At 47.2% G+C, this 26,266-nt stretch overlaps 1 protein-coding gene and 1 non-coding gene across 4 annotated transcripts; both read right to left on the bottom strand.

Moving 5' to 3' along the window:
* Nucleotides 1-63: 63 nt before the first annotated feature.
* On the bottom strand, nucleotides 64-26,138 carry LOC105469467 (syntaxin 5). 3 transcript variants are annotated; one of them, XM_011720492.2, is made up of 11 exons: nucleotides 25,996-26,138; nucleotides 25,060-25,303; nucleotides 21,702-21,772; nucleotides 21,484-21,539; nucleotides 21,296-21,366; nucleotides 19,562-19,678; nucleotides 19,422-19,478; nucleotides 19,176-19,257; nucleotides 18,596-18,702; nucleotides 18,303-18,424; nucleotides 64-798 (listed from the first exon to the last, which is right to left on the bottom strand). In XM_011720492.2, exons 2-11 carry the CDS (start codon nucleotides 25,282-25,284, stop codon nucleotides 639-641), a joined length of 1,068 nt encoding a protein of 355 aa, XP_011718794.1. In that variant the 5' UTR covers nucleotides 25,285-25,303; nucleotides 25,996-26,138; the 3' UTR covers nucleotides 64-638. The 3 variants fall into 3 exon arrangements, with proteins under 3 accessions (XP_011718794.1, XP_011718795.1, XP_011718796.1); XM_011720493.3 differs by lacking the exon at nucleotides 25,996-26,138 and adding an exon at nucleotides 25,400-25,966; XM_011720494.3 differs by lacking the exon at nucleotides 25,060-25,303 and having other exon boundaries at nucleotides 25,996-26,137.
* LOC112424592 (U6 spliceosomal RNA) lies at nucleotides 9,805-9,906 on the bottom strand. Its single transcript, XR_003015382.1, has one exon. It is a non-coding gene; the product is annotated as a U6 spliceosomal RNA (small nuclear RNA).
* Nucleotides 26,139-26,266: the final 128 nt, after the last annotated feature.

Here is a 26,266-nt window from a genome sequence, read left to right as displayed (position 1 = left end):
GGCTCACTCCACTCGCTGCCTAGGCCCTTCGACGCTCCCACCCAGAAATGATGACATGGCTAGTGAGGCTGACAGTCTTGCTGTAATTGGGAGAAAACGGGCTGCAGCACATTTGGCAGATTGAGAGTCACCAGCAGCCAATGTCAGGGGTTGTGCAGGCAGCTGAAGGGCTCAGGGTTCCCTGCCTCACATGATGAAAGAGGAAGAAAGAGGTCAATTGGGAAAATTGGTCCCTGGGGCTGCTTCCTCTCTTCACTCACAGGAAGGTGGGGAAAGGCATCATCTCCCTTTGCTGCCAACGTTTCCTTTGGGAGAGGCTGGAGAGGGTTTATAAAAGTCTCCTAGTGGAGACAACCTACCCCACTGGCCCCCAGCTGGCCTCTGTTCCCTTCCAGTCACTTCACACACAGAGTCCAAATCTAGAACCCTGTGTGTTTCATAGGCCTGAGGGTGGTGGGGGGAGGACAGGGTGGCCAGAGGCAAGGGGTGGGGGGTCAGGGGCAGTGGCCATTCTTTGCAGTTCCAGGGAAACAGGGCCTTTCTCCCAAGCACCCTGCACAGGCTCAGTGGCAGCACTGGCCACTTGCCTTCCTAGGAGGGTCCCAAACCCCAACGGAGTGCCTCAGAGTGGAGAGGGTTCAAGCAAGGAAGACCACAAAGATGATGAAGAAGACAATGAGGATGAGGAAGATTTTGACCATGAGCCACCGGTTGGAGGTGACTGACTGGAAGTACTTGAGGATCTCTGAATGGGCGGCCTCAACGTCCAGCTGGGCTCCCAGCACGTTCTCGTCGATCCTGGGGACAAGGCCGGGAGAAGAGGAAACAAAAGGACACTGGATTAAAAAGAATGCTGCTGAAGTCTATTTATTGACATGGAAAGATGGTCACAATATGATCCCATTCTTATATATATATATTTGTGTATAGAAAAAGTTTTGGAAGGATACTATAAACAAGTTATTTCTGGCTTGAAAACCAACTCTGCCATTTATTAACTTAAGACTCTTAAGTTAGTCTAACTTCAAGCTTCATTTTCCTCACCAGCAAAATGAGGATAACCCAAGCCCTGCCTTCTCTCAGACTGCTGTCAGTCTTCAATTAGTTAGTATAAAGTCCCTAACCCACAAGAGCCCCAAAAATATTAGTTATAATTTTTGCTCATCAGTATTTAGATTTTTATCTGGTGAGTATGTATTATATTTATTGTAAGGGGAAAAATGTTCACAGACCATTACAGTCAAGAAATCATGGTTCTGAGTGAAAAAGAAAAATGTAATGACATGGACAGGAAGTCACGGGATAAGAAAAGCTCTATGGCCAGCCATGGTGGCTCACGCCTGTAATCCTAGCACTTTGGGAGGCTGAGGTGGGCAGATGGCTTGAGCTCACGAGTTTGAGACCAGCCTAGGCATCATGGGAAAACCCCATCTCTGCAAAAAATACAAAAATTAACTGGGTGTGGTGGTGTGACCCTATAGTCCTAGCTACTTGGGAGGCTGAGGTGGGAGGACAGCTTGAACCCAGGAGGCTGAGGAGCTCGAGGATGCAGTGAGATTGTGCCACTGCACTCCAGCCTGGGTGACATAGCAAGACTTTATCTCAAAAAAAAAACAACAAAAAACCACCAAAAAAAAAAGGTATATGGACCCTAGTTTTGGCCGGGCTGTAATCCCAGCACTTTGGTAGGCCCAGGCAAGAGTATCACTTGAGCCTAGGAATTGGAGACCAGCTTGAACAACATGGTAAGACTCTGTCTCTATTTAAAAAAAAAAAAAAAAAAAAAAAAAAAAAAAAGGCCGGGCGCGGTGGCTCACGCCTGTAATCCCAGCACTTTGGGAGGCTGAGACGGGCGGATCATGAGGTCAGGGGATCGAGACCATCCTGGCTAACACGGTGAAACCCCGTCTCTACTAAAAATACAAAACAATTAGCTGGGCGTGGTGGAGGGCGCCTGTAGTCCCAGCTACTCGGGAGGCTGAGGCAGGAGAATGGCGTGAACCCGGGAGGCGGAGCTTACAGTGAGCCAAGATCGCACCACCGCACTCCAGCCTGGGTGTCTGAGCAAGACTCTGTCTCAAAAAATAAATAAATAAAATAAAATAAAATTTAAATAAGTATATCAGAGGATGTGAGTAGATTACAAACAAATATGACAAGATGTTATGGGCCTTGTGGATGCACAGATTTTGGTTTCCTCTGGGTCTCCTGGAGCCAATGCCCTGCAATACCAAGGGATGAGTGTGCTTGGTCTGACAGCACCTTGAACAAGTGATTCAATTGACATCAGCAATAAAGGGACAACCTCATCAATTGCCTACTAATGTAATCATCATGGCAGAAGTATTTACCCTAATTTCATCAATGTTAAATTTAATTTGTCATGAAAAATAAAACAAAAGGCACACTAAAGACACACATTGAATACAAAATGTGAATCTTCCTGTGTCTTAAATTAAAAGAAAAAGAGATAAAAACTTCTGTTTTAAATATCAGATGGGGGCTGGGCGTGGTGGCTCACGCCTGTAATCCCAGAACTTTGGGAGGCCGAGACAGGCAGATCATCAGGTCAGGAGATAGAGACCACTCAGGCTAACACAGTGAAACCCCGTCTCTACTAAAAATACAAAAAATTAGCCAGGCCTGGTGGCAGGCACCTGTAGTCCCAGCTACTCAGGAGGCTGAGGCAGGAGAATCTCTTGAACCCAGGAGGTGGAGCTTGCAGTGAGCCAAAATCATGCCACTGCACTCCAGCCTGGGTGACAGAGCGAGACTGCATCTCAATAATAATAATAAATAAATAAATAAAATAAAATCAGATGGGGAAACTTGAACATGGGCTGATTACTGAATCATGCTGGAGAATTGTTAATTTTCTTAGCTTGAAAATGACATTATGGGTTGGGCGCGGTGGGTCACGCCTGTAATCCCAGCACTTTGGGAGGCTGAGGCCGGTGGATTACGAGGTCAGGAGATTGAGACCATCCTGCCTAACACGGTGAAACCCCATGTCTACTAAAAATACAAAAAATTAGCCAGGCGTGGTGGCGGGTGCCTGTAGTGCCAGCTACTCAGGAGGCTGAGGCAGGAGAATGACGTGAACCTGGGAGGCGGAGCTTGCAGTGAGCGGAGATCGTGGCACTGCACTCCAGCCTGAGCAACAAAGCAAGACTCCATCTCAAAAAAAAAAAAAAAAAAAAAGAAAGAAAATGACATTATGGCTGTTTAGGAGAATGCCTTATTCTTAGCATGCTGAATGAAGTATTTCGGGATAAAACAGCATGACATTTGCACCTACTTTCAAATAATTCGGCAAAAGAAAGAGGGGAAAGGCTGAGCATGGTGGCTCATGTCAATAATCCCAGCACTTTGGGAGGCTGAGGTGGGCGGAACACAAGGTCAGGGGTTTGAGACCAGCCTGACCAACATGGTGAAAACCTGTCTCTACTAAAAATACAAAAATTAGCTGGATGTGATGGCAGGCACCTGTAACCCCAGCTACTCAGAAGGCTGAGGCAGGAGAACCACCTGAACCCGGGAGGCAGAGGTTGCAGTGAGCCGAGATCTCGCACCGCTGCACTCCAGTCTGGGTGACAGAGTGAGATTCCGTCTCAAAAGAAAAAAAAAGAAAGAAAGAAAGAGAGGAAAAAAAGTGATAAAATGTTAACTACTGGTGGCCAGACCAGATGGCCCATGCCTGTAATCCCAGCACTTGGGAAGCCAAGGTGGCTGTACTGCTTGAGTTCAGGAGTTCGAGACCAGCCTGGGGAAAATAGGAGACTCTGTCTCTACAAAAAAAAAAATGTAGCCGGGCACGGTGGCTCAAGCCTGTAATCCCAGCACTTTGGGAGGCTGAGACGGGCGGATCACAAGGTCAGGAGATCGAGACCATCCTGGCTAACACGGTGAAACCCCGTCTCTACTAAAAAATACAAAAAACTAGCCGGGCGAGGTGGCGGGCGCCTGTGGTCCCAGCTACTCCGGAGGCTGAGGCAGGAGAATGGCGGGAACCCGGGAGGCGGAGCTTGCAGTGAGCTGAGATCCGGCCACTGAACTCCAGCCTGGGCGACAGAGCCAGACTCAGTCTCAAAAAAAAAAAAAAAAAAAAAAAAAAGTAAAAATTAGCTGGACATGGTGGCATGTACCTGTTATTCCAGCTACTGGGGAGGCTGAGGTGGGGGGATCACTTGTGCCCAGAAGTTTGAGGCTGCAGTGAGCCATTATTGTGCTACTGCACTATAGCCCGAGTGTCACCTTGTCTCAAAAGAAAAAAACAAAGATGAAAACAAAGTTAGTGACTACAGGTGAAGGGAATATGAGTGTTTATTGTGCTATCCTCCCAACTTTTCTGTAGTTTGAATATTTTATGAGGTGAAAAGGAAAATGAGCAACATCGATCAGTGGTTTTCACACCTTAGGAAAAATAAGAATCACCTGTTGAATTCTCAAATATAAAAATTCTCAAGTGTCACAACCAGAAATTCTAAGTTGGGGACCAAGAATCTGCATCCCAAAGAACTTCAGACTTAATCAGTGGTTTATAGAGCAAGTGCTCAAACCCAGATCCACTGCCATGCAGGGAGGACGCATATGAATGTCTACACCTATTTTAAAGACTGCATCCTTTCATAAATTTATTTTGTATATGGTTGCCCATAAATTCTACTTCCTTATTTCCCTTTTATGCTCCAACATACTGTAAAATTGCTACTGAGCCATTCTACTGAAAATACTGGCACTGATCCAATTAATTCAAGCCTCCCCACCCCCACCCCCACCCCAGACTCTAACACATCCTTACCTCTAACTTTCTCAGGAGCAATAAGAAATAACCACTCCTTAAAATTCCTCTACCCCAAGTTCTATTTTTCTCTCTCTGCTTTCTTCTCTCATCTTCCTCAACCTTCCTCCTCAGTCTGGCCAGATTCTTCCCTTCTCTACATACCCTGACTCCATGGGGGATCTGTCCTGACCTTTTTCTTACTTTACCCACTGTCTCTGGGTGGTCTATGCCCAGGGTTTCACCAAGAGGCCACTGTCCTAAGTCCTTACACTGCCTTCTCTTCCAAACATCAGAACATGAAATGCCTACTAAACTGTCATTTAGCTGTCCCATGCAGTCTGAGGCACTCAGCACATCCAGAACCAACCTAATTCTCACCCAGCATCAATCTGCTCACTTCTTCTTATGTTCTCTCCCTGACACCAAATTTCTTGCTGTGACACACAGGTCATTTGTGACCTGGCCTTGCCTCTCACCACTCCCCCAGCCATGCTGAGTAATTCTGCACTCCTGAATCTACCAAGTTCTTTCTCATTTCTGTGCTGTTTTTCCCTCACATGGAACAGCTTCTCCTTTCCCCTTTTTGGGCTGGCATTCCCCTCAAGTCTTAGCTTGGTATCACTTCTGGGAAGGCCCCTTGGCCCCACCTAGGAGCAGTACCTACTCCTAGGAGTTCTCTCGTCCCCTTCTTTTTTTTTTTTTTAAATAGAGACAGGGTCTCTGTGTTGCACAGGCTGTCTTGAACTCCGGGCCTCCCAAAAGTAATCCTGCCTTGGCCTCCCAAAGTGCTGGGATTACAGGGATGAGCCACTGCACCCAGCCTCATCCCCTTCTCTTCTTGCCCTATCATACTGAGCTGTCACTGTCAACTTATGTCTCTCCTACTAGTGAGCTCCAGGAGGACCAGAATGGTCTTTCACCCTCTTATCCTCAGACCCAGCAGGATAAGCTCACAGCAGCAAGAAATGTTTGCGAAACCAATGAGCAAATGCATGCTAACAGTGAAAACTACTTACGACACTGTTTCAAGGAAGACTAGAATGTAAAGTTGCCTATATGCTATTTTTAGATGTATACTGATTGAGGAAAGAACTCAAGTATCTTTTATAATTCTGTTTCACTGAATCTATAATAATATTCTTTTTTTTTGAGTTGGAGTCTCTGTCACCCAGGCTGAAGTGCAGTGGCGTGATCTGGGCTCACTGCAAGCTTCGCATCCCGGGTTCACGCCATTCTCCTGCCTCAGCCTCCTGAGTAGCTGGGACTACAGGTGCCCGCCACCATACCTCGCTAGTTTTTTTGTATTGTTTTAGTAGAGATGCGGTTTCACTGTATTAGCCAGGATGGTCTCCATCTCCTGCCCTCGTGATCCACCTGTCTCAGCCTCCCAAAGAGCTGGGATTATAGAAGTGAGCCACTGTGCCCAGTCTTAATATTCTAATATTCAAAATACAACATAGCTCAAGGAGCTATGGTGTTTATGGCCTAACTCTGCAAGGGGTTTCCTAGGTCTCAGCTGAAATAGATAAAAATCAGTCAGGCCAGGCGTGGTGGCTCACGCCTGTAATCCCAGCACTTTGGGAGACCGAGGTGGGCGGACAATGAGGTCTAGGAGTTCGAGACCAGCCTGACCAATATGCTGAGATGAGTCAATATGGCTCCTTCTCTACTAAAAATACAAAAATTCGCCGGCTGTGGTGGCTTGCACCTGTAGTCCCAGCTACTTGGGAGGCTGAGGCAGAAGAATCACTTGAACCTAGGAGGTGGAGGTTGCCACTGCACTCCAGCCTGGGTGACAGAGCCAGACTCCATCTCAAAAAAAAAAAAAAAAAAAAAAAAAAAGAAGGGCTGGGCGCAGTGGCTCATGCCTATAATCCCAGGACTTTGGGAGGCAGAGGTGGGCGGATCACGAGGTCAGGAGATCGAGACCATGGTGAAACCCCATCTCTACTAAAAATACAAAAAATTAGCTGGGCGTGGTGGTGGGCGTCTGTAGTTCCAGCTACTCAGGAGGCTGAGGCAGGAGAATGGCACGAACCTGAGAGGTGGAGCTTGCAGTGGGTGGAGATCGCGCCACTGCACTCCAGCCTGGATGACAGAGCGAGACTCCGTCTCAAAAAAAAAAAAAAGAAAGGAAAATAAAAAATCAGTCAATTATTAGCCGGGCATGGTATGGTGGCACATGCCTGTAATCCCAGCTACTCAGGAGGCTGAGGCAGGAGAATCACTCGAACCTGGGAGGCAGAGGTTGCAGTGAGCCAAGATCGTGCCACTGCACTCCGGCCTGGGTGACAGAGTGAGACTGTCTCAAACAAACAACAACAAATATCAGTCAATTCTCCTGACTCTAGGATCAAGACAGCTGTACTCACAGTACCTTATAAATGGCTGGTGCTCAACATACAGTAGTTGAATAAACAAACTTTTTTTAAATCAGTGGTTCCCAAACCTGGATGCTTGTCAGAACTTCTACAGATTTTGTAAAAATGAAGCTCCCTGAAAGCCCACTCCATTCACATCTCTCGAATCAGAATCTCCAAGTGTTTTCTTTTACCTTGGCCAATCAAATGTGTGAGGCTGCTTAATGGATTGACGTTCAGAAAGTGGCTTTATACAAATGTAGGTGCTCACTCAGTTTCACATGATCAACAACATAGAGTAAAAGCACTCTGCTAGATACCGTGGGGAAGAAAGATCAATCAGGGTTGGACCTTGACTAAAGGGATAAGAGCAAGTAAGCAGGAGTGGATTCCGAAAACCTCCTACACTTCCTCTCCCCTATCCTCTCCTCTACTGGCCTTTCTTCTTAAGGAGCTGGGAAGACTGAAGTGGTCTGAAGATAAATGCCGCTCCACCCCCTGCATTGCTACAATAGCCTGTCTTCGCACCTATCACCAGCTCCTCTTAGAGCCAAGCTTCGATTTCTCTGCTGGAGCCACTTCTTCTCACCTTCTTAAGGACATCATTTCAAGAATTCTCCCATCTTTCTCCAACCTCATCATTTTAAAATTTATCTGTTGCATCATTCCCATTGGCATGCAAACATACTTTTATTTCTCTCAGCCTTTTAAACCCTCTAGACTCCCACCAGAGATATTTGGAACAACTTGAGCACTGGCAATAATCATTGCCCTAATAAGAAGACAATACATTAAAACCTATCATTAAAGCCTATAGTGATGCTCAGAAAAGAGGAAGAATTTAATTAATTTACTTGAGATGGAGTTTTGCTCTTGTTGCTCAGGATGAAGTGCAATGGCACGATCTTGGCTCACTGCAACCTCCACCTCCTGGGTTCAAGCGACTTTCGTGCCTCAGCCTCCTGAGTAGCTAGGATTACAGGCATGTGTCACCACGCCCTAATTTTCTATTTTTAGTAGAGATGGGTTTCACCATGTTGATCAGCATGGTCTCCTGACCTCACGTGATCCACCCACCTCTGCCTCCCAAAGTGCTGGGATTACAGGTGTGAGCCACCGCACCCAGACTCTTTGTTTTGTTTTGTTTTTTTTTTTGAGACAAGAGTTTCACTCCGTTGCCCAGACTGGAGTGCCACGGCGTGATCTCAGCTCACCCCAACTTCTGCCTCCCGGGTTCAAGCGATTCTCCTGCCTCAGCCTGCCAAATAGCTGGGATTACAGGCATGTGTCACCACGTCCGGCTAATTTTTTTTTTTTTTTTTGAGACAGAGTTTCGCTCTTGTTGCCCAGGCTGGAGTGCAATGGCATGATCTTGGCTCACTGCAACCACTGCCTCCCGGGTTCAAGTGATTCTCCTGCCTCAGCCTCCTGAGTAGCTGAGATTACAGGCATGCACCACCATGCTCAGCAAATTTTGTATTTTTAGTAGAAACGGGGTTTCTCCATGTTGGTCAGGCTGGTCTCCAGCTCCTGACCTCAGGTAATCTGCCCGCCTCGGCCTCCCAAAGCGCTGGGATTACAGGTGTAAGCCACCACGTCTGGCTTTCTGATTTAATTTTTTAAAACCTAATAAACAGTTTGGGGATAACTGGGAAAATGTAAACACTCACTGGATATCACATAGTATTAGGAAATAGTTAATTTTAACAGATATGATAACTGGGTGTCTTTTTTTTTTTTTTTGAGACAGAGTCTTGCTCTGTTGCCAGGCTGGAGTGCAGTGGTATAATCTCGGCTCACTGAAACCTACACGTCCCAGGTTCAAGCGAGTCTCCTGCCTCAGCCTCCCAAGTAGCTGGGACTATAGACACGCACCACCACGCCCAGCTAATTTTTCTGTTTTCAGTAGAGACGGGGTTTCACCATGTTGGCCAGGATGGTCTCAATCTCTTGACCCTGGGAACTACCTCGGCCTCCCAAAGTACTGGGATTACAGGCATGAACCACCGCCCCCGGCCAACTGGGTGTGGTTTTTATTTTTATTTTTTGGGACAGAGTCTCACTGTCGTAACACTAATTGGATAATACATAATTACTAGGAAATTGTTAATTTTCACAGATATGATAACTGGGTTATTTTTTATTTTTTGAGACAGAGTATTGCTCTGTGGTGAGTGACACTCACTGGATAATACATAATATTAGGAAATCGTTAATTTTCACAGATAGGATAACTGGGTGTGTTTATTTTTTTGAGACAGAGTCTCGCTCTGTCGCCCAGGCTGGAGTGAGGTGGCACAATCTCAGCTCACTGCAACCTCTGCCTCCCAGGTTCAAGCACTTCTCCTGCCTCAGCCTCCCAAGTAGCTGGGACCACAGACGTGCACCACTATGCCCATCTAATTTTTATATTTTTAGTAGACAAGGGGTTTCTCCATGTTGGCCAGGCTGGTCTCAAACTCCTGACCTCAGGTGATCTGCCCACTTCGGTCTCCCAAAGTGCTAGGATTACAGATGTGAGCCACCGTGCCCAGTCTGGTTTTAATTTTTTTAATTTTTAAATTTTATTCTAGTTTTAGGGGTACACGTGCAGGTTGGTTCTATAAATAAATTACGTGTCTTGGGGCTTGGTATACATATTATCTCATCACCCAGGTAATAAAAAATACAGAATGCTTCAAAAATTTGTGCCATCCATGTGCAGAGGCCATGCTAACCTGTGTATCATTCAAATTTTAATATACGTCCTGCTGAAGTGAGTACTGGATGTGGTTTTTAAAGAGAATTTGTGTATTCTTAGGAGACGCATGTTAAAATATTTAAGGATTAAGTGTCATGATATCGGCAACCTTGTGAAATGGTTCAGAAAAATAAAAGATAAAGCCAATCTGGCCAACTGTGAACTGCTGAATGTAGGGTGTAGGTTGTAGGTATATTAGTGTTTACTATTGTTCTTTCAATTTACTGGTAAATTAAAAATTTTTCTTTTAAAACATTTTTTAGAGACAGGGTCTCACTTTATTGCCCAGGCTGTAGTACAATGGCACCATCATAGCTTATTGTAACCTCCTACTCCTCGGCTCAAGTGATCTCCGCTCAGCCTCCTAAATAGCTAGGACTACAGGCATGTCACCATGCCAGGCTAATTTTCCATTTTCTTGGAGAGATAGGGTCTTGCTATGTTGCCTAGACTGGTCCCGAACTTATGGCCTCAAGCGATCTTCCCGCCTTGAACTCCCAGAGCGCTAGGATTACAGGTGTAAGCTACTTTGCCTAACCCCCAAATTTTCATATTAAAAAAAAAAAAAAGGAAATCTTCTGATTAACTTCCTCCTATCAGCTATTACTCCATTTCCTTTCTCCATTTTGAAGCAAAACTCTTAGAGCTGTCCATTCTCCATCCTGGCTAACATGGTGAAACATCCCCTTTACTGAAAAAAAAAAGAATTAGCTGGGTGTGGTGGTGCGTGCCTGTACTTGGGAGGCTGAGGAAAGAGAACTGCTTGAACCCAGGAGATGAAGGTTGCAGTGAGCCAAGATCGCGCCACTGCACTGGATCCAGCCTGGCGACAGAGCAAGACTCTGTCTCAAAAAAAAAAAAAAAAAAAAAAAGAGCTGTCTATTCATCTATTTCTACTCTTTCTAATTGCTCTCTCATTTTTTTTTTTTTTTTTTGAGACAGAGTCTTACTCTGTCACTCAGGTTGGAGTGCAATGGCGTGATCTTGGCTCACTGCAACCTCAGTCTCTGGTGGTGGCACATGCCACCATGCCCAATTATTTTTTTGTATTTTTAGTGGAGGTGGAGTTTCACCATGTTACCCAGGCTGGTCTTGAACTCCTGGCCTCAAGTGATCTGCCTGCCTCAGCCCCACAAAGTTCTAGGATTATAGGCAAGAGCCACCATGGCTGGCCTCATTCTCTCTTAAACGCCATTGCATTCAAGCTTTTGCTCCCATCCCTCTATTGAATCTGACTCAAAGTCACCAACAATATCTGCATTGCTGAATCCAATGAGTATTTCTCACTCCTCGAGGTTCTGCTTCCAGTAATGCCTGGGTAGCTCCTATTAGACTGACCATTCCATAAATCACATAAACCACAGAGGAAATATAAAAAACAACAATCTTACTTCAGCCAAGTTAACTGCCTGCGAAAACAAAAAAGTCAACATTCTTTATAGAAACATAATCCAGAATCTTCAGATCAATTATAACATGCATGATAAAATCCTCAATTAGTAGATAAACAATGAAACAGGAAACTGTGACCCATACAGAAAAGAAAAGGCAATGAAAGGAACCATCCCTAGGATAATCCAGATGATGAGAATTAAATTTTAAGGCAGCTATTATAACTGAGGGAAAATATGATTGTACTGACTAAGAAAGTAGTAAGTCACAGCAGAGAAACATAATCTCTAAAAAAGAACCAAGTGTAAATTTGAAACTGAAAATTATCTAAAAAAATTCACCAAATGGGCTTAACAGCAGATTGACCTGAAAATATATATATATAATAAATATAAATAAATTTATTATATGAGACATGTATCTGGAAACATACATATGTATATATTTCCAGATGGAAAGGACAGAAAGAGGCAGAAAAATGTTTAAATAATAGCCAAATACTTCCTAAATTTAAAGACAAATTTACACATAAAAGAAACTCAGAGGCTGGGCATGGCGGCTCATGCCTATAATCCCAGCACTTTGGGTGCCCAAGGCGGGCGGATCACCTGAGGTCTGTAGTTCGAGACCAGGCTGCCCAACATGGTGAAACCCCAACTCTACTAAAAATATAAAAAATTAGCCAGGCGTGGTGGCTGGCGCCTGTAATCCCAGCTACTCAGGAGGCTGAGGCAGGAGAATCGCTTGAATTCAGGAGGTGGAGGTTGCAGTGAGCCAAGATCGCACCACTGTACTCTGGCCTGGGTGACAACGGCAAAACTCCATCTCAAAAAAAAAAAGACATGATCAGGCCGGGTGCTGTGGCTCATGCCTGTGATACCAGCACTTTGGGAGGCAGAGGCAGAGGCAGGAGGATCACTTGAGGTCAGGAGTTCAAGACCAGCCTGGCCAGTATAGTGAAACCCTGTCTCTACTAAAAATACAAAACAAAAATTACCTGGGTGTGGTGGTGGGTGCCTGTAATCTCAGCTATTCAGTAAGCTGAGGAACAAGAATCGCTTGAACCCAGGAGGTGGAGGTTGCAATGAACCAAGATCGCACCACTGCACTCCAGCCTGGGCAACAAGACTAAAAACTCCGTCTCGGAAAAAAAAAAAAAGAATAAATCTGTATGAGCCAGGTATATTGGGAGGTCAAGGTGGGAAGATTTCTTGAGCCCATGAGTTTGAGACCTCCCTGGGCAACATGTGAAACCCTCGTCTCTACCAAAAAAAAAAAAAAAAAAAAAAAAAAAAATCAGCCTGGTGTGGTGGTGTATGCCTGTAGCCCCAGCTACTAAGGAGGCTGAGGTGGGAGGTCAAGGCTGCAGTGAGCCATGATCGTGCCACTGCACTCCAACCTGGGCAAAAACAGAGTGAGACCCTGTCTCAGGAAAAAATAAATAAAAAGTTAAAAAAAAAAAACCAACCTGAATATTCAGAATTCTATATCCAGAGAAAACATCCTTCAATAATGAAGGTGAGGCTGGGCGCAGTGGCTCACACCCGTAATCCCAGCACTTTGGGAGGCTGAGGCAAGCAGATCACGAGGTCAGGAGATTGAGACCATCCTTGCTAACATAGTGAAACCCCGTCTCTACTAAAAATATAAAAAATTAGCCGGAGTGGTGGCAGGTGCCTGTAGTCCCAGCTACTCGGGAGGCTGAGGCAGAATGGCGTGAACCCGGGAGGCGGAGCTTGCAGTGAGCCGAGATCGCGCCACTGCACTCCAGCCTGGGCAACAGAGTGAGACTCTGTCTCAAAAAAAAAAATGAAGGTGAAAAAAGTTTAGTTTTGATTTAGTGAAAAAGATTTGTTTTCTTTTCAGATGAAAGAAAACTGAAAGAAATTGTTGTCAGCAGATCTCCACTACAAAAAAAAATACCAAAGGAAGTGCTTCTTCAGGATAAAGGGAAGAGATACCAGTGGGAAACTTAGATCTATTCAAGGAGGAATGAAGAACAGTGAAGATGGTAAATATGTGAGTACTATTACCATGTCTTCCTCTTATTTAAAATACATTTAACTTTTTAATACCTTTTTTTTTTTTTTTTTTTTTTGAGACAGGGTGTTGCGGTTACCCAGGCTGGAGTGCAGTGGCGCAATCTCGGCTCACTGCAACCTCCGCCCCCGGGGCTCAGATCCTCCTGCCTCAGACTTCGCAGTAGCTGGGACCAAGAAGTGCACCACCACGCCCAGCTTGTGTTTTTGTTTTTTGAGAGTTTTGCTCTTGTTGCCCAGGCTAGAATGCAATGGCACGATCTCGGCTCACTGCAACCTCCACCTCTAGGGTTAAAGTGATTCTACCACCTCAGGCTCCTGAGTAGCTGGGATTACAGGCATGTGTCACCATGCCCAGCTATTTTTTTTTCTTTTGTATTTTTAGTTGAGATGGGGTTTCACCATTTTGGTCAAGCAGGTATCAAACTGCTGAACCTCAAATGATCCACCTGCCTCAGCCTCCCAAAATGTTAGGAATACAGGCATGAGCCACCACTCCCAGGCCAGTAAGTGGAGATGTTGAACAGGAATATGGATATATGGAGTTTAGGAGAGTGGTCTGGGATGGAGATTAAAATATGGGCAGAATTGGCCAACACCTGTAATCCCAGCACTTTGGGAGGCCGAGGCAGGCGGATCACAAGGTCAGGAGATTGAGACCATCCTGGCTAACATAGTGAAACCCCGTCTCTACTAAAAATACAAAAAAAAATTAGCCAGGCATGGTGGCGGGCACCTGTAGTCCCGGCTACCTGGGAGGCTAAGGCAGGAGAATGGCATGAACCCGGGAGGCGGAGCTTGCAGTGAGCTGAGATTGCGCCACTGCGCTCCAGCCTGGATGACACAGTGAGACTCTGTCTCAAAAAAAAAAAAAGGGCAGAATCTGGCCAGGCATGGTGGCTCACATGCGTAATCCCAGCACTTTTGGAGGCCAAGGCGGGGAGATCACTTGAGGCCACAGGTAATTTTTAATAAAGTTGGATTTAGGGCTGCCATTTTACCTTTTTTTTTGAGACCGAGTCTCGCTCTGTTGCCCAGGCTGGAGGGCAGTGGCGTGATCTCAGTTCACTGCTCTACCTCCTGGGTTCACGCCATTCTCCTGCCTCAGCCTCCCAAGTAGCTGGGACTACAGGCGCCCGCCACCATGCCTGGTTAATTTTTTGTCTAATTTTAGTAGAGACGAGGTTTCACCGTGTTAGCCAGGATGGTCTCCATCTCCTGACCTTGTGATCCGCCCACCTCGGCCTCCCAAAGTGACGAGATTACAGGTGTGAGCCACCGTGCCCGGCACTATTTTCTATTTTTCTCCTTTATTTTTTGTTTCTCTGTTTATCCTCTCTTGTCCTTCTTTTGAATTAACTGAAATTTTGGTTAAAATTCTATTTCCATTTCAATTTGGTTGTTGCTCTTCTTGCTATATGTCATTGTTGAGTTTGTTTTATTTCAGTGGTTGCTCTAAGGATGACAATATACCTTATGAACTTTTCACAGCCTACTTTATATAAACTGTCAAAATCGGCCAGGCACAGTGGCTCACACCTGTAATCCTAGCACTTTGGGAGGCCAAGGCAGGCAGATCATGAGGTCAAGAGATTGAGACCGTCCTGGCCAACATGGTGAAACCTCGTCTCTACTAAAAATACAAAATTTAGCTGGGCGTGGTGGCGGGCGCCTATAATCCCAGCTATTCGGGAGGCTCAGGCAGGAGAATTACTTGAACCTGGGAGGCGGAGGCTGCAGTGACCTGAGATTGAGCCACTGCACTCCAGCCTGGCAACAGAGCAAAACTCCATTTCAAAACAAAAAACAAAAAAAAAACCTGTCAAAATATTGAAACCCTCTTGCTTCATCCTTTATTCTACAGTTAAATTTGCTGCATCTACGTACCTTATAAATCCCAGAGTATATGCTGTTATAATTTTTGTTTTAAAGTTAAATGTGGCCAGGCGCAGTGGCTCACATCTGCAATCCCAGCACTTTGGGAGGCCGAAGTGCATGGATTGCCTGAGGTCAGGAGGTCAAGACCAGCCTGGTCAACATGGTGAAACCCCATCTCTGCTAAAAATACAAAAATTAGCTGGGCGTGGTGTGGGTGCATGTAATCCCAGTTACTCGGGAGGCTGAGGCAGGAAAATTACTTGAACCTGGAGGTTTCAGTGAGGCAAGAGGTGCCACTGCACTCCAGCCTGGACAACAAGAGAGAAACTCCACCTCAAGAATAAATAAATAAATAAAAATAAAGTTAACGCTGGGCATGGTGGCTCATGCCTGTAATCCCAGCACTTTGGGAGGCTGAGGTGGGTGGATCATGAGGTCAAGAGATTAAGACCATCCTGGCCAACATGGTGAAACTCTGTCTCTACTAAAAATACAAAAATTAGCTGGGCATAGTCTCACACACCTGCAGTCCTAGCTACTCAGGAGACTGAGGCAGGAGAATCGCTTGAACCCAGGAGGCAGAGGCTGCAGTGAGTCGAGACTGTAACACTGCACTCCAGCCTGGCAACAGAGTGAGACTCTATCTCAAAAATAAAAATAAAAAATATATAAATAAATAAAATAAATAAAGTTAAATGTATTTGGCCAGTTGTGATGGCTCACACCTGTAATCTCAGCACTTTGGGGGGCCAAGAAGGACAGGTCATTTGAGGCCAGGAGTTCAAGACCAGCCTGGCCAACATGGCAAAACTCCGTCTCTACTAAAAATACAAAATGTAGTTGGGCATGGCAGTGCACACCTGTGGTCCAGGGTACTAGGGAGACTGAGGCATGAGAATCACTTGAACCTAGGAGGCAGAGGTTGCAGTGAGCCAAGATCGTGCCACTGCATTCCGGCCTGGGCGACAGAGCAAGGCTCTGTCTGAAACAAAAACAGAAACAAAAACAAAACCCTGCAATGGCTCCCTATGTCACTTGGAATAAAAGCTAAGGCCTACCAATGGTCCCAAGAGGTCTCACCAGTTCCCCTCTGACCACACCTTGTACAACTCTCTTCCTTACTGATCCCAGCTGCAGTAGTCTCTGCTGTCCGTTAATTCATCAGATATATTGTCACCTGGAGGTCTTTGCCAGAGTCTATGTACCTAACTTCCTCACCTTCTCCCAAGTGTGATGCCACCTTCTTAATAAGGCTTACCTCCCTCCAAACCTGGCACTCCTGATTAGTTTATCCTGTGTTGACTCTTTTTTTTTTTTGCATTTATGACTTGTTTTTAAACATACTATTTATTATGACTTTTTCACATCTATCTCCCTACTAGGATACACGTTCCACAAGGGCAAGGATTTTGTCTCTTCTGTCCACTGCTGTATTTCCCATAACTGACTGACTGAATGCTAAGCACCACAGAGGAGGAGCAGATAAAACCTCTTATTTTTTTTTTTTTTTTTTTTTTTTTTTTTGAGACGGAGTCTCGCTCTGTCGCCCAGGCTGGAGTGCAGTGGCCGGATCTCAGCTCACTGCAAGCTCCGCCTCCCGGGTTCGGGCCATTCTCCTGTCTCAGCCTCCTGAGTAGCTGGGACTACAAGCGCCCGCCACCTCGCCTGGCTAGTTTTTTGTATTTTTTAGTAGAGACGGGGTTTCACCGTGTTAGCCAGGATGGTCTCGATCTCCTGACCTAGTGATCTGCCCGTCTCGGCCTCCCAAAGTGCTGGGATTACAGGCTTGAGCCACCGCGCCCGGCCAAAACCTCTTATAGTAGCAGGAGACACCAGAGGAACAGAGAGGCCAGCCCATTGTTGGGCCTCTGCCTACATCCCTCCAGTACACCCTGTACTTCTCTATCCCTGTTCATTACTTTCTAGCCATGCAGGCCTTCTTGATTCTTGCGTATAGTTAGACCGTCCCATTACAAGGCTTTGCTCTAGCTGTCCACTCAGCCGAGAACACTCACTCTCTCTTCTTTGCCTGGCTGGATCCCTCTTGTCATTCAAGTCTCTACTTAAATGTGGTGTCTTCAGAGCAGCATTCCCTGCCACACAATCTGATATACCTTAGTCACTTCCTTATTTTTTCTTGAGATGGAGTCTCGCTCTGTCACTCAGGCTGGAGCGCAGTGGTTCCATCATGGCTCACTGCAGCCTCAACCTCCCATGCTTAAGTCATCCTCCCACCTCAGCCTCCCGAGTAGCTGGAACCACAGGCCTATGCAACCACGTCTAGCTAATTTTTTTATTTTTGTAGAGATGGGGTTTCACCATGTTGCCTAGGCTGGTCTCGAACTCCTTAGCTCAGGTGACTGTGTGGGCCTCTCAAAGTGCTGGAATTACAGGTGTAAGCCACGGTACCCATCCATTACTTTCTTAACACATCATCCTACTTTAACTCTGTATACAGTCTTCATTACTACCTGAAATTTTGTTGGTCAATTTTTATTTTTATTTTTTGACACAGAATCTGGCTCTGTCGCCTAGGCTGGAGTGCAGTGGCATGATCTTGGCTCACTGCAACCTCTGTCTCCCAGGCTCAAGCCATCCTCCCACCTCAGTCTCTTGAGTAGCTGGGACTACAGGCCCGTGCCACCATGCCCAGCTAGTTTTTGTATTTTTTTGTAGAGACAGGGTCTCACTTTGTTGCCCAAGCTGGTCTTGAATTCCTGAACTCAAGCGATCTGCCTTGCTCGGCCTCCCAAATGCTGCCTATGAGATTACAGGTGTGAGCCACTATGCCAGCCTTGTCAGTTCTTTTCCACAGCTGTCCTCATCTGCCCTATGAAATTCTAGACACTTACACATGCTACAAAGTAGCTCCAGAGAGACTTTACTGTCCTATTTGCCGCTGTTATCTCCCGCACCTGGAACAGCGCCTCACATGAACAGGTGCTCAATAAATACTTGTTGGGTGGACGGAAGCAGGTGAACTGGGTCCCATGGGTGGGCAGAATTCACTCTATCTTCCAAAGGTCATCAAGCAGTCCCTGGGGACTTTAAGATGCCAATCTACGGGGAAGAGAAAGCTCCTCTGTTTGGGGTGAGAGAGTATGTCTCACCTCTGAATGGTTTCCTCCTGTTCCTTAACCATGTGTGCCAACTGCTGAAAGATGGAGCCCAGCTCAACAATTGTCGACTCAATGTTCTGCATGGTGTCTGCCCGACTCTGGATGTAGGAATCCTTCAGGAGAGGGAGAGAGCACATGAGCACCATCAGCTTCTTCAGGGTCAGACCTGCATCTTTACAGCCCTCCCAGCTTGTCATTCTGCCCATGGCACACTCCAGACACTCTCTTGGGAACCACAGAGGATAATGGAGAAGCTGATTCTCCCTAGTTCAGAGCCTGGGTACCTGCTCGTCAATGAGCTGCAGCTGCTGGCTGGTCCGAGAGTCCATCATGTCGATGGCAACATCCTTGGAGGCATGGGACTCTGCCCCCAAAACCACAGCACCACCCCCTGGGGAGAAAACAGGACGTGGCACATCTTCACAGTTAAAAGCAGGTTCAAAGCCCACATGCTCTGGGTTTGAATCCCAGCTCTGGCACTTACTAGCCTTGTGACCCTGGACAGGTCATTTAACCTCTCTGAGCCTCAGTTTCCTCACCTGTAAAATGGGGGATAATAATAGTTGCTTTCTCAAAGGGTGGTTGTGAAAATTAAATGAGAGAATGTGAATAAAGGTAAGTGTATGAAAAAAATTAGAAATTATCATTCTTCTGAATACAACTGAATTCACCCCAACAGTGAGAATGTGGGAGTCTAAATGTGGATCACGAATCTCAACCATCTGGTTCGGCCTCTGAGAGATAGAGCCTAGAAACTTCCTTGACCCTCCACTCTCCTACCCAACCCGTGCCTTCAGAGGATGCCATCACAACCAGAGTAAGTAACCTTACCTCCCGGGGCTTCCCGTTTTACCTCTGACTTACCCAGGTGGTTAGGGGCAAGGGGCAGGGCTGACACAGGTGCCCGGGAGAACTGCTCTCTCCGGCTCCTCTGCTGCTTCAGGTTCTGGGGTTGGGGAAAAACGCAAAGGACCTGAAGCCACTAGAAAGCAGGCATGTTAAAGAGACTCCCACCATTGGCCCCATGACCCTGTAGAACCTGTACCTTCCCCATTTCCTCTTGGATCTTTACCCCCATATTCCTATCCCTCCTAGGCAAATTGTTCTCACCTCAGTCCTCACTTCTAAAACCGATTTGAAGTCATTGGACATAGAAGCCAGTTTCGACTAGAAGAAAAGGAGAGACGGTCAACCAAACAAGACTCCACATTCTTCCCCTTTGCCTCCTTCCCTTCCTCCCCAGCTCCCACCTGCAAGGAGACCACAATGGTGTTGGAGTGGGTCTGCAGGTGCCGGCCACTCTGGCTGCCCTTGGCCCTCACGAAATCCTGGAGCTGAGCAATTTGTTTGTTGAGGCTATTGATGTCCTGGTAAAAGAGTCCAGGGAAAAACAAAGTATTAGCCAAGGAGTCCTCAGTCAGCATCTCTCCCGATGGCCATCTCTGGTAGGAAGGGCAAGGTGGAAGTTACTAGCTAGAGTGAGAGTATCCCAGACAGTTAGACCAGATGGGCCTGCTAGGATTTTCCAAGGTCTATTGTTTGCTCTGGCTCAGTTCCTGCAGAGAAGAGCTAGAAAGAGGCAAAGTAGGCCTTCATCCATTTGTAAATAACTTGTTTACTCCTCCAGCCTACTGCCCTGCTCCATTCTGTGAGGCCATGCTCTTGGCCACAGAACCCTTTCAAAGGCCAAAATCTTGGGTCTAGAGCATGACCAACAAAGCCCCTGGACAGCACTCAGGAAAAGGGAAGAGTCAAAGGCACTGTAGCTTCAAGAGGCATCAACAGAATTATATTTATACACACAATTCCTCAGTGGCTCACATCTGTAAACCCAGCACTTTGAGAGGCCAAGGCAGACAGATCATGAGGTCAAGAGATTGAGACTATCCTGGCCAACATGGTGAAACCCCATCTCTACTAAAAATACAAAAAATTAGCTGGGTGTGGTGGCGCATGCCTATAGTCCCACAGTCCCAGCTACTTGGGAGGCTGAGGCAAAAGAATCACTTGAACCTGGGAGGTGGAGGTAGCAGTAGGCCTAGATCGCACCACTGCACTCCAGCCTGGCAACAGAGTAAGACACCATCTTTAAAAAAAAAAAAAGAAAAGAAAAGTTATTATTGGCCTGGCGCTGGGGCTCACGCCTGTAATCCCATCACTTTGGTAGGCTGAAGTGGGCGGACCACCTGAGGTCAGGAGTTTGAGACCAGCCTGACCAACATGGAGAAACCCCACCTCTACTAAAAATACAAAATTAGCTGGGCACGGTGGCATGTGCCCAGCTATTCAGGAGGCTGAGGCAGTGGAATCACTTGAACCCAGAAGACAGAGGTTGTGGTGAGCTGAGATCACACCACTGTGCTCCAGCCTGGGCAACAAGAGTGAAACTGTCTCAAAAAATAATAAATAAATAAATAAATAAGTTATTACAGTTGAGTGCAGTGGCTCACACCTGTAATCCCAGCACTCTGGGAGGCCGAAGTGGGCGGCTCACTTGAGGTCAGGAGTTTGAGACCAGTCTGGCCAACATGGTGAAACCCCTTCTCTACTAAAGAGAAAACAATTAGCCAGGCATTGGTGGCAGGTGGCTGTAGTCCCAGGTACTGGGGAGGCTGAGGCAGGAGAATAGCCTGAACCTGGGAGGTGGAAGTTACAGTGAGCCAAGATCACACCACTGCACTCCCACCTGGGCAAAAGAGCAAAACTCTGTCTCAAAAAAAAAAAAAAAAAATTATCCAGGTATGAGGGCATGTCCCTATAGTCTCAACCGCTCAGGAGGCTCAGGCTGGAGGATAGCTTGAGCCCAGGAGTTAACAGCTATAGTGAGCTAGGATCACACCACAACACTCCAGTCTGGTCAACACAGTGAGACCCCCTCTCTAAAAAAAGAAACTTGCTCTGGGTCCCCATGGCAATGGAAAATGACAGGAAGACAGAAGTGATCTGATTGGAATGCTGGGCTCTCCTGATGGCTAGTAGCTCACCTGTTTGATGATATATGTTAGTTCTTCAATTTCCACTGCTTTATCATCAAAGAGGGACTTGCGCTTTGCCACTACAGAGACAAACAAGAAGCCACAATGGGTGAGGTCAACGACAAAACTCAGGGAATATAGCCCTCAGTCCTCTTTGATTTACTGCCCCACTTCTGAAAGACCCCAAGAACACTCACAGATTGTCAGCTTCTCCAGCTTGGCAAATGTGTTGCTAAGGTCTTTCCCAATGCGCCTGCAAATGACCACTAGTGAGACTGTGGGAAAGGGCAGGAGGCCTTTTCCCACATAAGGTCCAGCACAACCAACCCCAGACTTCACAGCCAAGGCCACTGATCGCAAGTCTACTTTTCTTCAGACATTGTAGCACCCCACCAGAAACCTTCTCTCAACTCACTTGGCCATGAGGGTGAATTCACTGCGTTGTCGGACAGCACGCAAAGCTGGCTTATTTGTCTGGATTCCATTCTGAAAAGCAATGGCAGGAGGTGACAACTTTAGTTCTCCCTTCCCCAGTTCCAGCTTTCACTCTTCCTGAGGAGTCCACTAAACTATCTCTAGCACTAGTGGCATCCATCAGATGATCCAGACTTATGAGTGGAAGTCATTTAGAGTCCAGATTTGAAGACAAGTAGATCTGAGTTCAAATCTTGACTTACCACTTACTAGCTGGGGGATTTGGGGCAAGTTACTTAAAACATTCTGATTCTCTACTTCCTCTTCTATAAGACGAAGACAATACACACATCTCCCATTGTTGTTGCTAAGGTTAAATAACAAAAAGGCTGAAAAGTACTTCAGTCAACTACCTGGTACATAGTAAGCACTAAATAAATGGTAGCTAGTATTGCCATTCTATTCCTCAAATCAGGAAATCAATAAGGATGACTGCAAAGTTCTTGGAGATCATATAGAAAAGCAGCTTTACCATGAGCTGAAAAACACATTTTTATAACTTTACTATTTTTGAGACAGGGTCTCACTCTGTCTCCCAGGTTGGAATATAGTAGCATGATCATAACTTACTGCGGCCTCGACATCCTGGGCTCAAGCGATCCTCCCACATCAGCCTCCCAAGTAGCTGGGACTACAGGGCACACCACCGCACCTAGCTAATTTTTAACTTTTGTAGAGATAGGGTCTTGCTATATTGCCCAGGCTGGTCTTGAACTCCTGGGCTCGCACAATCCTCCCACCTCAGCCTCCCAAGTACTGGGATTACAGGTGTGAGCCAGCATGCCCACCCATCAGTAAAAATATTTAATAATACAGTTACTCAGCCAGGCGCGGTGGCTCACGCCTGTAATCCTAGCACTTTGGGAGGCTGAGGCAGCAGATCACGAGGTCAAGAGATCGAGATCAACCTGGCTAACACGGTGAAACTCCGTCTCTACTAAAAATACAAAAAATTAGGCAGGTGTGGTGGCATGCACCTGTAGTGCCAGCTACTCAGGAGGCAAAGGCAGGAGAATCGCTTCAACCTGGAGGCTGCAGTGAGCTGAAATCCCACCACTGCACTCCAGCCTGGGTGACAGAGCGAGACTCCATTTCAAAATAAATAAATAAATACAGTTACTTGGCCGGGTGCAGTGGCTCATGCCTGTAATCCCAGCATTTTGGGAGGCCGAGGCAAGCAGATCACAAAATCAAGAGACGGAGACCATCCTGGCGAACATGGTGAAACCCCGTCTCTACTAAAAATACAAAAACTAGCTGGGTGTGGTGGCGCACGCCTGTAGTCCCAGCTAATCGGGAGGCTGAGGCAGGAGAATCGCTTGAACGCGGAGGCGGAGGCTGAAGTGAACCCAGATCATGTCACTGCACTCCAGCCTGGCAACAAAACGAGACTCCGTCTCAAAAACAAATGAACAAACAAACAAAAAAATACTTACTCAGGTGCTTGTAACCCCAGCACTTTGGGAGGCTGAGGCGGGCAGATCACTTGAGGTCGAGAATTTGAGACTAGCCTAACCAACATGGAGAAACCCCATCTCTACTAAAAATACAAAATTAGCCGGGCGTGGTGTCACATGTCTGTAATCCCAGCTACTTGGGAGGCTGAGGCAGGAGAAACACTTGAACCCAGGAGGTGGAGGTTGCAGTGAGCTGAGATCACGCCATTGCACTTCAGCCTGGGCGACAAGAGTGAAACTCCCATCTCAAAAATAATTAATTAATTAAATAAATAAATAATTAGAAAGCACTCCCAAATTTTTTTTTAAGAGGAGCTGAGTGCAGTGGCTGACACCTGTAATCCCAGCACTTTGAGAAGATGAAGAAGGTGGATCACTTGAGCACAGAAGTTCGAGACCAGTCTGGGCAACATGGTAAAACCCCGTCTCTACTAACAAAACAAAAATTAGGCAGACATGGTAGCACATGCCTATAATCCCAGCTACTGAGAAGCTGGAGGCAGGAGGGCTGCTTGAGCCCAGGAGGGCAGATGTTGCAGTGAGCCGAGATAGAACCACTGCACTCCAGCTTTGGTGACAGAGTGAGACCCTGTTTCCAAAAAAGGAGAGAGAGGCTGGGCGCAGTGGCTTATGCCTGTAATCCCAGCACTTTGGGAGGCTGAGGAAGGCAGATCACCTGAGGTCAAGAGTTCAAGATCGGCCCGACCAACATGGTGAAACCCCGTCTCTACTAAAAAAAAATACAAAAATTAGCCGGGCACGGTGACGGGCACCTGTAATCCCAGCTACTCCAGAAGCTGAGGCAGGAGAATCGCTTGAACCCGGGAAGAGAAGGTTGCAGTGAGCTGAGATTGCACCACTGCACTCCAGTCTAGGCGACAAGAGTGAAATTCCTTCTTAAAATAAAAAAAAAAAAAAAAAAGAGAAAGAGACTGGGCCTCGCTCAGCCTTCTAAGTAGGTGGGACTACAGGCACATGCCACCACGTCCAGCTTTTTTTTTCTTTTCTTGTAGAGACAGGGTCTTTCTTCATTGCCCCTGCTGGTCTCTAACTCCTGGCCTCAAGCGATCCTGTGGCCTAGGCCTCCCAAAGTGCTGGAATTACAGGTACGAGCCACCACATCCAACCCTAAGTTATTTTGATACAAATTACTGGTCTAGGGCCAGGTGTTTGTGTCCAGACCAACCTGGGCAACATAGTGAGACACTGCCTGTACGAAAAAAATTTTAAAATTAGCTGGTTGGTGCATCCATGTAGTCCCAGCTGCTCAGGAGGCTGTGGAAAGAGGATCCCTTGAGTCTAAGAGTTCAAGACTGCAGTGAGCTATCATCACGCCACTACACTCCAGCCTGTTGACAGAGTTGAAAACAGATCTCAAAACAAAACAAAAACAACAAATTACTGATCTAGAAAATGTCCGTAATGTTACAGAGATAAAAACTAAGATGTAACTAGATTAATTTTCTCATGGTTACAGAGCAAATTTATGGTAGAAATTTATTGGAAAATTCAAGGTGCGTGTTTCTCAGCTACAGGCTCTTCCTAGAACTTGTTCCTTATTCACACCAATTATATTACAGCCAAGTACTCTCTGAAGTACTCCCTCCAGAATAGCACTCCTGCCCTCCAAGGGATTCCTCCTAAAAAAAGGTCTAAGTCCTTGCCTCTAGTTAGCCAGCCGACCTCTTCTCTGTTGCTTACAGCAGACCCTACTGGCCCCATCCAAGCCTATCAGTTCCATCAGGTACCCCCAAGAATTACTTCAGTTAACAGTGGTGGAGCACAGTCCTTCCTAGATTTGAGTATGGCTCACTCCTCGCCTTTTCCACTCCAGGTCCTTACCTGACGGGTCTGCAGCGACTTGCAGGCAGACAGAAACTCCTGGGTCCGATCCCGGCAGGACATGGTGTCGGGAGGGGGAGGGACGAGGGCCACTGGGGGGGGCAGAGGGGCGATGTCGCTGCTGCTACTGCCAGCAGGTGCAGGGGACAGGACCTGTGTCTTTGAGAGACCCAGGTAGACACCCTGATCCGTGTTCTTAGACCCGTAGCGTTTCCGCGGGATCATTGAGACGCATAACCTCGGACTGTTGTGGAGGGGAGAGTGTCATTCCCCAGGCAGCTTCTTTCCCCAAACTCCCCCGCCCCACCCCAATCAACAAATCCTCGAGCCCCTTCCGCACTTCTCATGGACTTTCGCGCCCAAGACGCTCGCAGATCCTGGGGCGGGCCAGCAGCGGAAAGGGCTCTGCTTTTCCCCTGTCCCAAGTCGAACCCGCTTCAGACTCTTCTTCCAACTTGGCTCCGGCGGCCAGAGCGCGGGCCGGGGGCCCTGAAGCAGAGACAGGGCCAGAGCCAAGTCCCGTGGCCCTCAGACTGCGGCCTGGCCCGTGTAACTGCCCCGGGCCCTAACCCAGTCCCTTCGTTTCCGTGGTTTCCTTCGGCCCCTCGGGGGGGGGCCGGTGACGGACCTCCAAAGACTGACACACTTCGGTGGGCGGAGGGGGAAACCTCTGGGTGTTTATTTGAAACAGGAAGTCCCACCCCCCGCCCAAGGTCCGCCTTCTGGAAGACTTCAACCACTCATTAGCTAATGCCGACGTCTCTCTCAACAGAGGCTTTCCTGATTGGACGGCAAGGAATTCGCTCACCAGGAGCCGGGCCGGCAGGACTTGCCTGCTTGCCCCTGGTTCCCTTCCCCCTGCCAGTCGTCGCCCCTGTAAAACCACTGCCCCAGAGCTGACACGGTGGCCAGACCCCCTCTTAGAGCAAGTCTTACCTCCCCTCTGCTGCCTGTCGCCGCCGCCACTACCAATCTCCCCGGCCGTCACTGCCTCCTCCCTGGGCACTGAGGCCGCCGAAACCCGACCAGACTGGAAGCGGCCACGTCACCTACACGTAACCCCACCCCCGGTGACGAGGGGGCGGTCCCACGCATTTTCAAGCCAGGCGACCCGAAAGACACGCCCCACATCCAAACGCAAGAGCGACCCCCCCTCCCATTGGCTAAGGCGCTGCCGTGACCCCGCCCCTGAGTACTACAGCGGGAG

Source organism: Macaca nemestrina, chromosome 12, assembly GCF_043159975.1.
Source record: "Macaca nemestrina isolate mMacNem1 chromosome 12, mMacNem.hap1, whole genome shotgun sequence".
NCBI lineage: Eukaryota > Metazoa > Chordata > Mammalia > Primates > Cercopithecidae > Macaca > Macaca nemestrina.
Note: the sequence above shows the minus strand (reverse complement) of the source record. Positions and strands in the feature narration are given on the sequence as shown.

Bases quoted from the DNA above. Each gene is read 5' to 3' on its own strand.
- LOC105469467 (XM_011720492.2), bottom strand. From the start codon at position 25,284: ATGATCCCGCGGAAACGCTACGGGTCTAAGAACACGGATCAGGGTGTC. The intron at 21,540-21,701 runs GTGAGTTGAGAG...GGTCATTTGCAG, and splicing joins GAATTCACCCTCATGGCCAA to GCGCATTGGGAAAGACCTTA. The intron at 18,425-18,595 runs GTACCCAGGCTC...CCTCTCCTGAAG, and splicing joins TGCAGCTCATTGACGAGCAG to GATTCCTACATCCAGAGTCG.